We start from the raw sequence: 17,499 nt of genomic DNA, 5'->3' as shown, positions 1-17,499 counted from the left end.
TACGCATGTCAGGCCTTTGGAATTTCTATCACCGATGCAGTTCACCTTTTGTCTGATCAGGTACCGTATTCCCAATTGGAAATACTGTGTGATGAGTTTTCAGACTTGTTTGTGTGCTACAGATTTTTCTGCTCATATTGCTTTGAAATCCATGGCTCAATCTCGTTTTTGCCATACATGTCCTAGTTCCGAAAGATCAAGTGAAAGCAGAATGGACCGACTTCAACCTCTAGGGGTGGTGCAACCTGTTATGGCTAGTGAATGGTCGTCTCTGCTAGTTGTAACTCAGAAACCGTCAGGGAAACTTTGCCTCTGTGGTGACTTCTGTACTACTGTCAACATGCAGTCGATTGTGGATACATATCCTCTCTCATACCAGGAGAGGAACTGTCAGCGAAATTATTGAATGGTCAGTGGTTTTCTAAAATTGATTTGTCTGAAGCATATCTGCAGGTTCCCGTGGATAAAGTCTCTGCAAGTTCTGGTTTTGAATACTCCTTTTGGTCTCTATCAATATTTACACCTTCCTTTTGGTGTGGCAAGGGCCTTGCTGTTTTTCAATGATTTTTCAGGCAACTGATTATGCCTGTCACAGGTTGCATTAATTATCTGTATGCTATTGTTGTCACGGGCAGTTCCACATTCAATCACTTGAAAAATTTGTGCACTCTGTTTTCTATCTTACTGTTTGCAGGCTTACAGTGTAACATCACATAAACTTAGTTTTTTAAGCTTTCTATCATTTATTTGGGGTTCACCGTCTCATGGGATGCGGTTCACCCTGTGCCAGTCCACGTCTCCGCTGTTGTGTGTCTCTGTGGCTCACTCCTTGTCCATGAAGGAGCATCACATCTTCCTAAAGAAGACAGCTTACTATCACAAATTCCTGCGGGGGGGCAGCTACACTGGTCCAGCCATCGCATGCCAGAATGTACCTTTTGCTGAAGCCTGGATAGTGAGTTTACTTTTCAAATGTTGAAATCCGACCTACTCCCGACCCCTTGTTTAGCTACGTTCTCTCTGGACCAGCACATAGTTTTGGCAACTGACACCTCACAGTACGGACTTGGCATGGTCCTAGTGCACCAATACGTTGATGGCTTTAAACAGCCTGTTGCTTTCACCCCTGAATCTTTCCCTCAGGCCCAGCAGCATTACTCTCAGGTGGAAAAATAAGCTCTTGCCACAGTCTATGCTGTCAAGAAATTTCATGTTTTTGTATGGCTCTGAGTTTCACCTTATTACTGACCATAAACCCTCAGCTTCCTTGTTTAACCCTCATACTTCTTTGCCTGACACGGCAACCCTCATACATCTTTGCCTGACATGGCAGCACATCACCTACAACACTAGTGCTGTTCTTCTCTTGCTACAATTCCAAACTCAATTTTTGACTTGGGTCTAAATGTGTCAATGCATACTCCTTGTCCTACCTTCCTGTGGGTCCTAATCTTGACTTTGATTGGGAAGAATTTCTTTGCTTCCATCTTAATACTGAAACATAGGCTGCAGTCAAGGCTTTCCCAATTATGAGCTTGTGCATAGGAGCTACCGTTGGCGCTTGCATGGCTCTCTGCCACGGAGTTTGGTTTGTTCAGCAAGGCTGGCCAGATTAACCACTGGGTCAGACTTCGGATGCCCTGCACAACTATTTTTACTTACGATGTTGCCTCTTTTTTGATGATGTTTTGCTGATCTGCAAGGAAGACCTCTCCCCCAGAGTAGTCATTCCCGCTGCATTATAGCGTGATGTTCTACATCTTCTCCACCAGCGCCATTGGGGAATTTCGTACGCTAGGAGATATGATTCTTGGCCAGGGATTGATGGTGAAATTGTCCATTTTGTTGTGTCTTGTAAGCAGTGTGCCCGACAGGAGGCAGTTCGCGTGGCGTCTCTGTCCCCCTGGCCCACTCCACACCAGCCACTGGAACACATTCATGTTGACTTTGTGGGTCCCTTCTTGAATTCCTATTGGCTCTTGGTTGAGGATGCATTTTCTTGGTTTCCTTACATTCTTACGTGTGTGTGGACATTGACTGAGATCACATTCATATGCTTTTGAGGTTTCTTTTTATTGACAGGTTGCCTTCTACCTTAGTTTCCGATAATGACCCCAGTTCCTCATCACACCTTTCGACTGTTTTGTTCCCATTATGGCATTCATCATGTTACGGCTCTGCCATTACACTCTCAATCAAATGGAGAGGCGGAATGCCTAGTGCATATATTCAAGAATCAAATTAAAAATTCTGTTGTGGATTCTGCCCTTCTCCGTTTTCTGAGCTCCTATCGCTTCATGCCTGTGGGTGAGGAGCCAAGCTGAGTTACTTCATGGCTGATAGCCACACATGTTCCTCCACCTTCTGTGACCCGTGTTGCACCGTCATGGTCAGGTTTGCCAGCCATTTTGCACCACAATCACTGGGGTGGGTGTGAGGATTTGGTCACCTGGCCATGTGGATACATGCCAGTGTTGTCCACTGCTGGGGACACAATCTTTGTGACATCCATATGGCTGATGGCATTCCACTTTGATCAGCTGCATCCCTGCTCACCACCAGGAGCTACCAGTTCACGAGAGCAGCCACTGTCGCCACAGCCCATCCCGCCGCCCTCCACCTCAAGCCCGTCGTCCCTCTGTGGATGCACCCCCATCCCATTGGCTGCCCCCCCCCTTCACATGTAGCACCCTGGGGGTCCAGCTTTATGGCATCAGGCACTGGTCTGTCTCTGAGCTTGGGTCCACTTTTCCAGCCTGCTGTTCAAGGTGGGCTGCTTCCTCCGGCCCCTTCGTCATCATCGCCTAAGCCATCATCGCAAGTGGGTCCCACCCATCTCCTCCAAACTGGGACCTGACTGCTGATGATGACACAGAGATGGCAGTGGTACTCCCCCCCCCCCCCCCTCCTCCTCCTCCGACCACCACCTCACTGGTGCTGTCGTTGAGCACCACACGGGCCAGCTAGAGTCCCAGCACATTCCAGCCCTAAGCTCCGGTGCCCACCCACCACATCGTTCCAATTCCTCCGTCGGTACCAGTTGCTGCTGTTCCATATCTGATTGATGTCTCTCTCATTCCACTGCCAGCATCTCCTCTGTTGATTGGGCACCCACTTCACATGAGTGAGATAGATGCTGTATCCCACTACCAGTGCATGAGAGTGTGAGTGCCGAGTGTGGATTGCCATGTATGTGCATTCAAATCAGCCGCCAACTGTATCGGTGCGGGCTGGCCACTAGAGGCTGCCAGCAGGAAGTGTACACACAGCATGGTCTCTGCCATGCTATCTACCGACAGCTCACACCTACACGGATTGTTCAATTTAATTGAAGACATTGAAATATCTCAAAAACTACACATCGGAGTAAAAAAAGTTATAATTCCAATTTTTTGTCTCGGAGGGGGACATCCAATGATACCACACATTTAGTGCAAGGGTGGCAGAGGGGCAATTTTGAAATCTTCAGTGGTAACCCCTTTTTCCTGTTGCAGATTACCATTCTATGACAAAATCTACACACAGTTTATCTGGAGCATTTTCTTCATTTTACCACAGATGGTAATGTAACCAGAGGAACAGAACTGGGTACACAATTGTAATTTATGACATGCCTCCTTGAATATCCAATGATACATGGGACCTCACCTCCATGCTGCAAGGATAGGACAGGTCAGTATTTCATAACTTCCAATTGGAAACCCCATCTGCAATGTTGTATTCCTCTGACATATCAAATAGGGGACCACTCTATGCACCACTGTGGCTGTGGCTCGAGGCCAATGCCACTCTACTTTTCCAATTAGAGCAAGTGTTCAAATATATTACCATCAACTTCAATACACTTAATGATCTACTTTTCAAATGACCATACACAGAATGTAAGCATATTTGCAGGAATGTCAACACAGGTATTACTGGTGTGGTCGACCACGTCCTCATGGCCTGTTGGCACTTGCTGATGCACCTGCCGATCCACCGACTAGTGTAAACATGATCTAATATGTCACATACTACAATTATGTAATACGCTGGGCAACCATAATTCAGAAACCACATACGTTGTTGAACATCCTAGGCAACAACCTGCTGTAGTACTGGTAGTTACTGTTACAGAAATGTTCGATATTTGTATCCACTCAATGTGCCGTCGATAAAATATGAACCAATGAGTTTGTTTCCCTCAATGCCACACCATATGTTTTCCAAGCAAGTACGTTGATGTCAACTTGCCGCAACCATTGGGGATTGTCTAGACTCCAGTGAAGCATGTTATGCCAGTTAATGCTACAATGGTTTGTGAATGTAGCCTCATCAGAAAATAGTACCTTGGCAAAAGACGTGGGGGTCGCTTGCCTTTGTTGACATGCTCATTCACAAAGCACTACCCAGTAATGGAAATCGGCACCATGAAGTTCTTGATGCTGTGACATGTTGCATATGGATGATACTTGCAGTATTGTGACAACATGACCTATGAACAAATTGAAATCACTGTGTAATTGCCGGATGCATATCGGTGGGTTGTTGTGCATTGCCGGAAGTACAGCTATTCCATGAGCTTCTCCTGTAACACGTTTACTTCATTTCCTTTTGCCGGTCTGTATGCTGCCATCAGACATAAAGGCGTTCAAACCTTGTGAAAGAATGAACGAGACAGCTTCCTTTGGGAAACACTCAACATATAAGGCAACAGCAGCCTCAACATTTCTCCTGCATCCTCCGTGAATCAGGATCATTTCAATTTTTCCTTCTGTGGTTGCAACATTCATCATCCACTAGTAATGTCTGTTCTCCAAATGATAGGTAGGTGTGCACGCAGTGAACACTGCTCAAGTATTGTAATGTTTTGAGCTTCCATCTGTTCTATGTCTGCACAATGCATGACCTCTGTTCACAGCATACTGCCTATTATGACACAACATAGTTTGCTACACAGCCACAGTGGTGCGTCAGGTAGGCCCCTGTTCGATATGCTGGAGGAATGCAAAGTCATGAATGGGGTTTTCAATTACAAACCCCTGCAGCACAGAGGCATGGTCCCACATGGCACTGGATATTCAAGGGCCACTGAGTAGAACGCCATAAATTATGATTTTTACCCATTTCTATTCCTCTAATATGAGAGCCATTTATGGCAAAATGAAGAAAATGCTTCAGACAAATTATATGTAGATAAAATGGAGGTTCATTTCAAACTTTCAGCCAAAAGGCATTTTTTTAATGGGCACACACACACACACACACACACACACACACACACACACACACACACACACACCAAACCACTGTACAGGCCATTTTTATTTCTGGGATCATATTTATATGAATCTATGGCATGCATTCATACATGTAAAATACCATATTTGGATAATTAGTACGTAAGGGTAGAATAAACACCAAGTATAAAACTGTAAAATGAATACAAAAATAGAATTGATATCAACGCCATTATACATATAACATTGGCCAAGTTGGCATTAATGCAAATCCCTGTCTATTGTGTAACTAGATAGTCAGTTTGGACTGCAATTCAATGGTCAGCCAATGTATCAAGACTAATTAGACAATTTTTCACACAGTAGATGGAGAGACTCCAAACTGAATTAATCAATTAAAACACTGTTAAAGTTTTGAATGTACATCTCATTTTGTGCCTCAGTCTATTCATTGCGTATATTGTCAGGATGTTTTGTCATAAGTGTATATCTCAATTTCTTCTAGAATGTTAAATAATCTACCTTTTTGTGCTTTACGAAGAATGGTGCTGTCTTTATCAATGTCATAATCAGAATGCTTGTATTCTCTTAAATGAGCACTGAATGATGATGGACTGGCTTCACTAATATTAATATGTTCACTAGTTTCTCTCTTTCTCCAACATAAATTTTATCACATTAACTGCATGTTATTTTACGTACTCCTGATTGGCCCTTATCTATGTTTTGTATCACACATGATCTTACAATGTTATCCATTCTGAACCCAATTTACAACCTTGTTTTTATTTTTAAACAAATGACTTATACCAGAAATGCGACCTCAATACTGCAAGGTTATAAACTTATCTTTTTCTACTTTCTTGCTCCTTCCTAACATGAGTTGATTTCTATTTTTGATTCTATTTTTAACATATTTTACAATTTCAGGCTCTTTATATATTCTACTCATACATACTAATTGTCCAAATGTGGTATTTTACATACGTAAATGCACTTCATAGATGCATATAAATATTATCTCAGAAACAACGAAAGACATGTAATATAGACTCTTTGGCCTGTCACTTCCTAAAAAGTGACGATAGTAGCATATACAGCAACCCATTTACTGTGACACAGGATGGTTTTCATGTTCTACCATATTAACACAGACACGAGTACAATTGTGTTCTAGGTATCCAAATGTTTGTTTTCTTTCTAGAAGAACTCTGACTTTAACGTCACAAAGAATTTATAAGTCACGTGAATCACAATGGTAGGGCTCAGGTTTTTAGGTTCAAAAAAAAATTATTTTTTTAAATATTTGAAATATATGGCAAAAGAGTAAAAATATTTAATTATAATTCAGTTAATTTACATGAATGAATGTAATTTATGGTATGCTTCACTGCTTGTTGAATTCATCATGCAGTTGTCCATCACAAATAACTGACAGTTATCTTAAAACACTGCCTTATAGTGAGAAAATGAGTGCTCCACATCACATGACGTCTGTCTAGCAAACTTACAGCATAACACATTGCTCACTCACACATTGCTATGCCAAGTTATTTTTTAGCACTGTCTCACTTAACATTTACCGAAGGATTCCAACTGAAGTTGCATCTTTTTGTCCAGTACATTAATTACTGAGGTAAAACCAGCAAAATTTTCAATATAATACTGGACTGCATCAAGCCAACTTTCCCAGGTGTGGGTGATAGTGGTACATTGGGATTTTCAGTCTGAATAAATTAATTCTCCTCGGCAGCTTAATGAACATTCTTTTCCATTAGAAATTAAATTATCCATTTAGGATATACTGCTCCAGTTTCTTCACAATATGAGTAAACCAAGTGCAGTGCATTTAAAATGGATCATTTAAGGTTCACTAATGATAACACAAGCCACTGCCTTCTTCATATACTCTGCGGCATCTGTTATCAACAGTAAAATGTTGTCAAACTTCATACCACCTGGCCACAAAATTTGTGTTCTTCCATTAAATAATCTTGCAACCATCGCAGGGTTTGCAGTAGTCATTCTCGGCTTGTTAGAAGAAAACATTTCTTCTGGATCATCCTGTTTTTTAATACTCTAACAATGACATTCCCAACTTTCCTGCCAGCAGAGTTTGAAGTCTTGTCTAACGTAAAGCAAATTATCTCTTTTTTTTTCACAGTGAACAAATTTGTCAAGTTTGTTGGTAACATTTCGGAAGATATTCAGGTATGTCAAGATTTGAATATTTGGAGAAAAACTTACTTAACACTGGATTATTTATGATAGAAAGAGGTTTATCGGTCAATACAATGTCACCTTCATAATAAGCCAAAAATGTATCAGATCCTATAGAAGAACCTGGAACTAATCACTAATTAGCAATTGTTTTTTCATCAAGCACAAAACTGCAGTGATATGTTTCATGCCCTCCAGGTGTTGTGTAACCTGCGATCGTTGTTCAGCCTTCACTGCTTTCCCACATGGTTGGCAGAACAGGACACACACGTCTGGACTAAAATTATCCTTAACTTCCACAACACACAGCTGCAGATGACAACAACTTGTTGCTTTTACTTTTGATATTGCAGTACTGCCTTGCACTTCAAAGCTCCATAAATTAACAAGTCAATGAGTTGGGAGGGAGGTGAGAGACGCAGTACAATATGGCTACGAATATGGAAATTCCAGGCTTCTATGGCATTTGTGACCAATGGCGGTAAACACACACCAGCATGCTGATATGAAGAAACAGAATAACATACACTACGTATTAATGGCAACAAATATTTGCATTAAGATTAAATAGCCCACATATTCTTCCTCTTTCAAGCACAACAAAACAGAAATGATATAAACTGAAAGATCAAGCATATTGATAAAAGAAGTAAATATGTGCTAATAACTGGAAAAAAACAGAAATTTACGTAATTACAGAAATTTTTTAAAATATGCATTTGCATAAAAATATTTAGCTAAAAACCCAAGACTTAGTAATTGATATAAAGATAAATAATGTAAGTAGACATGTTTCTGCTCTTACGTGTATGACATTGTCATGTCTATGAACATAAAAGAGTTTTTAATAATATTTATAATTAAATGCTTCCCTGGGGAAGGCACTCAGTTCAGGTAGTTCATGCACCTATGTTGACCATCATACTGCGGTGGTGTAATGGTTAGCATAACTGCCTAGCAAGCAAGAAGACCCGGGTTCGAGTCCCGGCCACAGCACAAATTTTAATTCATTTCATCTGCTCCGATCATTATCGTAGATAATAAAAGTGTTTGCTGTCTGTTTTATCAGATGCCAGTATCTGAATACTGGTTTGGCTATTAAACATTTAAAGTGCTGTTCATGGGTTTAAAAGCTATCCTTCAACAAATATTTACAACTTGCAGAGCACTAAGGATACAATTTTCAAAACTATGTGCATAAGAAGTAAGAACAGACCAAATCAAATGAAAATAAGTGGCTCTTCTGTGACAATAATAAGGACACCTGATTAGGAACAGAAAATAATGCCACAAGTAGCAGTACTTGCAGATTAGGATATCTGAAGATACTCACAGTAATACGACGGAGGTTTGAAAAGTTCTCTGAATGGAATAGAAAAAAGTACTTACATCACTGCAACTTTTTTTTTATTTTTCATTGTAATCTCCTTGTAGATTAATACACTTGGTCCAACGATGTTCCAGTGCCTTGATTCCGTCTCGAAAATTAGTTTCCTCCAGGCCTACAAAATAGTTGTCAACTCCGGCTATCAATTCTTCGTTTCAAGTGAATCTTCATCCAGTTTTAGGAAGAGATGGAAGTCTGATGGAGCCGTATCAGGTGAATAAAATGGGTGTGACAACAATTCATACCTTAGTTCATGTAATTTTTCCATGGCGACAGCACATGTGTGCGGGCGCACATTGTCTTTATGTAAAGAGTCGCGGCACCCATCTTGCTTATAATTTGTTCTTTTCTAATTCTTCAATTAAAATGCGATATACCATTTCAGATGACATCTGGCAAGCATGAGCAATTTCATGCACTTTCAATTGGCGGGTCCTCCATTACCATTTTGTGCACTCTTGCAATGATTTCTGGAGTAGTGACACATCTTGGCCGATCACTGCACAGATTATTATCTAAGTTTTCCCGACCAAATTTAAATTCATTTGTCCACTTGGCAACAGTTGAATATGAAGGAGCAGAGTCCCCCAGTGTATACTGGAAATCCTTTGCTTTCGTACCTTTCTTTACGAAGTACTTAATCACTGCTCGAATCTCTATTTTTTTCTATCTTCGCAAATCACTACGTGGGAACAACAACAGAGCCACGTCACCTCCATAGCCCTCTTCCAAGAGCACTGACGTGACACATGTTTACAGGCAACAGTCCAATGAATATCTTGTTAACAACTAGTTGTGCTAGTGCTGTTCTCTCATGGTGATTCCGAGAACTTTTCAAACCACCCTTGTAATTATTTTGCAGATAAGACCCTGTGCCAATGTCAGTATCCCCAGAGTATCTGCAGATATCCACAACAATAACAACTTTGTGGACATAGTTGAAGGAACTCGGGGTTCTGAGCAGCTTTTCCAAACTCTACCCCTTCTCCTAAACGTCATCAGTCCTTTTCCAACATCCCTTTTATTCCCCTTGAACCCTTTTGCCGGAAGGACCCACTGGCTCCTGAAGTTTGCAAACTTGAATACCTTTCACACGAACGTTCTCCTACTGGCACTTGGTGAGTAGATTTTTTATCCATCCAATCACATTATATTTTGAAACATTGACGGTTTTCATTAGTGTAAATATTATGATTGTTCAACAACAATAAAACTAAGAATAAAGACAATGATAACAGCACCAACAACAGTAACAACAGCAGCAGCAGCAAGAACTGTTGTTGTTGTTGTTGTTACTATTTTCGGACTAACTGCCATTATATTAGCTTGAATGTGCAGTGTCCTGGAAACAACAGATTTATTATCATCATCTGTAACTAATTCTTTCTGGTTTTCTAGAACTTTTTTCATTTGCATTCCCTTTCCTATTTACTAGCAGCTGCATTTCTTTGGAGTCATTCCTGTTTCAATTGCAGTAATACATTTATGCAATTATCAAAAGCTACCATAAAACTACATGCAGACTGTTTTATGACAATAATCCATCTACTGGACTTTTCATTTCATGGTCTGACTTCTGTTTAAACTTTTAATGTGCAGTTGGATCCTAGTATTCACTCAAGACCACCTATTTGAACTGAACTGTTTACTAAAACTTCAGTGTTAATTATTTCAAAGAATAATATGAATATTAATTAATCACCTGTACCAAGAAGTTGTTTACGTCACCCAAACCCAGTCACGAACATGAATGGGGAATCACTCTAGTGGTGAATGGGCCCCAAATGGGGAAATTCACCAACATACGAGACTTTGACAAAGGGCAGGTTGTTGAGGATAGGCAGCAATCCATGGCGCTGTGGTGAATATAATGACACAGTACAATGTTGGTGCAGGCAGAACTAGCTTTGGACCATACTGTTCGGCTCAAATTGTGGAACATGTGGCTTCACAGCAGAAAACTCCTACATGTTTCCAAGTAGGCCCAACACTATCAATTCTGACTGATTGGAGTGTAGATCTATGGAAACATTTTTTAATATTACACTGAATTAACATGCATTTGATAAATGACCTCTTTGAGTATCAAATAACAGCATGCAAGATGGGACTGTAACTTGTACCACAGCTTCATACAGCTTTCCAACTCTGTGGAAATATTTCACAGAAAATTTCACAAATTTCATTTCAGTAATTATGACAGTTGTAACCTACAGAATTTATTAAGAATATGACACGCTAAGTTGCATAAATATAGTCATGACTTGTCTCTATGTTTTTATTCTACGGAATATAAATTACGAGATCCCATTTCAGCAGACAAAAACTCAGGACTGGCACATGCCTATCATCAGAGCTTTGGCTTACTGAGTGGGTTAAGGCAGTTAAAAATTTTTAATGCTCACAAATCCATATAAAACACTATGATGTGGATGATGGACTTTCAGAAGCCATAGAAATGCAAATAGAATCTCTTATCCACACAGACCTCTAACCACAGGCAGCATGAGTGTAGCAACTGTTGTTAAGAATAGTGTTACAAGAGCAAAAGAAAAATAGAGTAATTAATATGAGAAACATTTTGAATTTAGATAAAGGTTAAAATACAGCCAACTGAAAAAGCCTCATGAACTAACTGAATAATTATTCACTTTAACAGAAAAGGTCCATTTTTGTTCTGGAGAAAATGGGGTAGAATGAATGAATGAAAAATTATTAATTTGTATGAAGGTATGTCAGTGCTGAAAATGCTTACTAACGACAGGGTAGAGGTTTGTACTCCACTGTTTCCAATTGCTAAAGCTTATTATTTCCAACTTATCAGCTGTAATTCCACTCCTTGTCAGATTTCAGTGTGCTGTACCAGTCTAACTGCTCTATTGAAGAAGGCATAGTGGATTCTATCTCTGATATTATATTTTCTAAGTGGGAAGTTTATTCCAGATTCAATCCATCTAGGTTTCCTATTCATAAGAAAGTTGCAACAGTCAGCTACAATTAACTATAAAAACATATTTCTTTCACTGTCATCTCATCTACACTTTAACTACGATTTTCTAGATGCTGGAAGCTGATAAACAGGGTGATTCACAAATATATGCAAGCATTTTAATATGTTAGTCTACAAATAAAACTAAAGAAAAATGTTCATATAAACATAGGTCCGCAAATATTTAGTTACGGAGTTACGGCTAATAAAAGATTTTGCCTGAAATTTAGCAACTTCGCTGATATCAAGCCATTGCAAAACTGTACAAAGTTAAAGCAAAGCACGATTTCCCTATTTTTGTTGTTATTGATCTGTGACTGTAACAAAACATGTCCCAGACATGTATATGTATTAGTTTTGCAGAACACCCAGAGAAGCAAAGAAGTAATTTTGTAAAATTTTTAATTTATTAACTACTTGACCCAATATGTTTTTTAAATTCTAGACAACTGCACAAAGTTTTCAACAGAACTTGTAGAGAATTTAATTTTGGAAAAATGATGGTAATAATGTTAACTGAAACTGTATGAATGTGTCAGATAATCTGCTTTTATTAAAACCATAACACAAGAGAATTCATGTTAAACTGGAAAAAAAACAAAGCTCAGTGTTCAGGAAGTTGATAGTATACATACAATTTCACAATATATTCACAATAAATGTTTAAAAATGTCTCCACCGAGTTCTGTGCATTTAGCTGCACTTGTATGAACAGATTTTGTTGCTCGTTTAAGTTTCACAGAGTTGTTCTTAATTTTGACTACTGCATTCTGGAAAACTACTGCAGATACACATCTGGGACACTTTTTATTAGATTCACCAGACCAATAACAACAAAATAAATGTAAATCTTGTTTTACTTTAACCTCGCACAGTCTTGCGATGGCTTGATATTAGTGAAGTTGCTAAATTTCAGGCAAAATATTTTATTAGCCGTACCTCCGTAACCAAACATTTGCGGACCTATGTTTACATGAACTTTTTCTTTAGTTTTACTAGTAGAATAGCACATTAAAATATTTGCGCATCTTCATGAATCACCCTGTTTATATACTTTCTTCCATTCTTCCTGGGACATGGTGAAAAGTTCTGTACATGTTCTGTAATAGTTTCATGAGTTTATTAACTAGAACTGAATCAAGATCCAAATCAAGTCCCTGAGCCAGCATTCAAATTCATCTAACTGCATTTCATAATATCACCATAATGTGCTTTCATTATATGAACAGACACGTTACACTCTGAAATAGATTAATGATTGCCCTGCAATTTTTCAGACTTGTATACTGGGCTCCGTTGCTTGAGGAACTGTAGTAGTTGTCTACAAGAACAAAATCACTGTGACAGACAAAATGAAATAAATGAAATAGGTTGAAATAGGCTTGGATAGGCGCTAACAAACAGCATCAGTTTTAAAGATGTTAGCTCCTTTTTTCTGAAACAAATTCAAAGACCTCCCCAAAAATTCTAGTGATTTAGTTACAATGCTGCCCTTCCAATTTAAAAACTGTCTCTCATCACAAAACATGATAAATAATCTAATAGGAAATAACTTTCTGCAGAGGGAATGTTGTGTAACATAACAGCATATAAAATTACCAAAAAAACTATATAACAAGGATAATTCCTGGATGGTGCAAGATGTAAAATAAAGGGAAGACCACCACTCATCTATATTTGATTGAAGTATAGTGAACAGAAACAAACAGAAAACTATTTACACGAGCTTTCCGAGGTCTTACTGTTTCTATAGAAACGGAACAAGCATAAGCACACAGACACACAGATAATGAAACATTCCCCCCCCCCCCTCCACCACAGACACGTGTTGCCACTATACAGCACAACCCCCCCCCCCCCCACCCCACCCCATTTTCAATGTATTCTGTGAAAGAGACAGATACAATTTCACTTTACAAATGCTCTCAGAATACACTATTTTATTAATGGTAAGATACGACTGCTAATGAGATGAACAAATTATAGATAACTTTCATTAGCTTCATAAGACAAATCTGGCTATAATAATACCAACTATAAATGTCATTCAGATGGAAATTACATTTTTAATTATTTCTTTTCCCAAAGTTAGTACCAATAACAGGAAAAGAATTATTTTGAAGTTATTGCTGTCCTTTCTAGTACAGATAAAAATAATACAATTATAAATGAAAATCGCTAGTTCGGAAATCACAGACCCTTTTTGAAGTCAGATAAACTTACATTTCAATAAATATTGATCCAAAAGGTAGTACACCACCAAGGATAACAATTACTGCAGGTTCCATGAACCACTTCTTTTCAGGTATTGGACGTGGGACAGCATTGATACGACATGGATAGTCGGGCTGCCCAGCAAGATTTCTACCCAGTACAGTGCCAACAAGGGTCAATGGTAATATGACAAATATGCATATGCAAGTCACAGCAACCTGGAAACAAGAACAACATCATCATTCCACATGAAAATTAATATGAATTAACTAAGCTACATATTATTCATCATAAACATTAAATTTGAAGAATTTTTCTACATATTTGACATAATTATTTGAACAGTGTATTGTATAAATATTTTTGAATCAAAATAGCAGCTATAGTTGAACAGATCAGAATTTGCTTTCCTCTTTCTTGCGATAATCATTAACAGACAATGTTCTCAATGTTATAACAAGAACAATTAGGATCACATCAACAGCAGACAATGCACTGTCTTCTTGTATGACACAAAGCAATAGATGGCTTCAGTGTTGCACACGTTTTTTCATTATCTACAAATTTGACAACCACTCTAATGTAATTCTGCATAGCAGTCCATCTTTTAAAAACGTACTCTTTATGAATACTAAGACATTTGAGTTGTACAATAACATTTACTCCTTTAAGTCTACATCAGAAATAATATTAGGTACAACTACGTAAATGATAGAGAGTTATTGCTTGGTGTCGGCACAACACAGATCAACCCTCAAACGGATGCATCCTTTTTTTAAAACACAAGTAGGCATGTGGCATACTCTGTACACATGCCAAGAATAACTGTCTTTATGTTACAAAGGTAAATGTGTATGAGCAATATCACAATTTGATCTTAGTTCAATTAAACAATGAAAAAAATAAAGTTACATTATATGAGCTAGATCACTGTTTAATAATAAAAAATAATAAAATCAACTTCCATTAGATCACTCTATTGCGACGTACAAAAGTTGCACCACAGTAATTACCCATACAAATCATTTAATACTACTGCTGCAGTAGATCCCATCCAATGCCTTATTCAATTGCTAATTACCTTGAAAACAATTGCCTCATTGTCAGATTGTGCTGTTAGCTCAGAATGTAGGTCATTTTCTTCCGTAATTTTTTTCTCATCTAGTGCACTCTCTATTTCATACTACTGCTGTTCACTAGGACATATGGCAACACAACATATCACAGAGTTAGCAGAAGCAATAATGAACAGATACAGACTCGCAATTTTAAAACAACAATGGAATGGTACAGGACAGTGTTATTCGTCGTTGGTACACTTATACACAGGTGTGCCTGCTTGAAGGTTAACAGCACAAACTCAATCATATTAATTTCATCTTTTCATGATAACTGTTACATTTATTTTAAAATAATGTCATTGGATCTATGAGCTGTTTTGACTACAGTATAATTTACAGAGCACTGCTCAAAATATGAGTCACACAGTTATGAAAACATTAACATTTATATGAAAAATGAAAACAATGGGGGAAGTTTACACATTAAACCAAATAACAATAAGCAGCACAGCAGATATAGAATGACTTCCTATGTGTCTAAAAGTTAGATCTTGAAAATGTAGTAATATTTGCGAACATATAACTTCACATTATACGTAATTTTTGAATTTTGTTTCAAATCTTATGTTTTTAACTAAGATTCTCTAAACTATATAGAACTGATAATACCAATGCAATTACAACTTAGGAACAGTTATTTCAATGGAGAGTGTAATATCGGGGGGCTACCAAAACTGAACGCTTGAAATACTCAAAACATAGAAGCTCTTACTGTTTGTAGCATGTAGCGAGTTGACAAATCATGTATTCAAATTTGGCAGTTTTCTTTAACATTCTCATACTCCTGTTGACTGACAAATTTACTTTAATATTTTACAGCTATAGCAATGCAATGTTTGGTAACGTAGTTAAAGTTAATCAGCAGCTAACCTGCATGCCATGATAGAATTCAACACTGTAGAAATCACAATGCATTTATCAGTGAGAAACATTTGCAGGAAATATATCAGAATACAACACTAAATATGAGCAATGTGTGGCAACGGGTCAAGTGCAGTGGCGTCTAACAATACCCAATGTGCCATGTCACTGACATTTTGAAATGTCGGGTATTCTGTCTGATATAAGCATCGTTCTTGAACAACATTTTGACAATGTTACTTCTTGTCTTCATCAGGTGCTACCTGAGACTGCTCGTTGAATGGAACGGGTCGAGTATTTATATCTATGCTTTTCCCCTCCATGGTAGGTTATCGGTGTTCTATTAGCAGTCTGCTCCCACTAGCAGTGTCCTTAGGCGTTTCCTCTTCAGTCCAGAGTGCTTGCCTGGGGGCAGGTGTTCTGTTTTTAGTCTACTGCAGATCCAGATGTTCTCTCTGTGGTCTGCTGCCACTAGAAATGTTCTCTGGTGTTCCCTCTTCAGTCTGGTGCATCAGGCCAAGTGCTGGTGTTTCAGCATGTCACTTGCACCCATCTACATACTGGTGTTCTGTTTTTGGTCCAATGGAGTAAGCACCCTGCAATGTTCCATCTTTGGTCCGGATGAAGGGTGCTCTATTTGGTGTTTGTTTTCCATGTCCGCACACTCAGTTTTTTTGCGGAGTTCTGCTGCTGTCCCCATTGCATTTTCACAACTCCAGTGTAGGGTCCCAGGCTCTGCTGAGGTGGTACCCAGAGTCACAATTCATGAGGTTCTCTGTCACCCTCATCTCTGTAGACACTCTTATTACACTGTCCCAGTATCTGAGGGTCACTATCAGAACTCTCAATTCATAACAATGCATGAAACGATTGAGTTGCAGGCCGCACTTAGCAATAGCCAATTTAGCTGTCTGTCTTAGACACTTGTAGTAAGAGTGGACTGCAAGTGGAAAACCAGGATGGTGGGCTGGTTGGTTGTTTTGGGGAAGGAGACCAGACAGCAAGGTCATCGGTCTCATCAGATTAGGGAAGGACGGGGAAGGAAGTCGGCTGTGCCCTTTGAAAGGAACCATCCCGGCATTTGCCTGGAGCGATTTAGGGAAGTCACGGAAAACCGAATCAGGATGGCCGGACGCGGGATTGAACCGTCGTCCTCCCGAATGCGAGTCCAGTGTCTAACCACTGCGCCACCTCGCTCGGTTAAAACAAGGATGCTGCTAGCAGGAGTGGACTGCCTCTAACCTTATATTCCACTCAATGAGCCATCTCAGGTAGCATCAGATGATAATAACAAGTCAAACTGTTGAAATATCATGCAAGAATGATGCTGATGTCTGGCAGAATACCGGACACCTCAACATGTCAACAATCAGGGAAGTCTGAAGGATTACATTTGCCACATTATTATTTGTGAGAACTTTCTGGTAACAATTGATGCATTATGTGTCTCAATATCCATTGATAATGGGAGTGGTATAAAGGGAGATT

The 17,499-nt window shown here is 38.9% G+C and overlaps 1 protein-coding gene across 1 annotated transcript in view; it reads right to left on the bottom strand.

Moving 5' to 3' along the window:
• Positions 1–17,499, bottom strand: part of LOC126457018 (transmembrane 9 superfamily member 3) — a 111,291-nt gene that overhangs the window by 35,877 nt on the left and 57,915 nt on the right. Inside the window, exon 8 of the mRNA XM_050092990.1 lies at positions 14,039–14,247. Within this exon, the coding sequence (XP_049948947.1) occupies positions 14,039–14,247 (209 nt within the window). The remainder of the gene's footprint in view (positions 1–14,038; positions 14,248–17,499) is intronic.

The sequence above is a fragment of the Schistocerca serialis genome, chromosome 2, assembly GCF_023864345.2.
Source record: "Schistocerca serialis cubense isolate TAMUIC-IGC-003099 chromosome 2, iqSchSeri2.2, whole genome shotgun sequence".
NCBI lineage: Eukaryota > Metazoa > Arthropoda > Insecta > Orthoptera > Acrididae > Schistocerca > Schistocerca serialis.
This window is presented reverse-complemented; position numbering and strand designations above follow the sequence as displayed.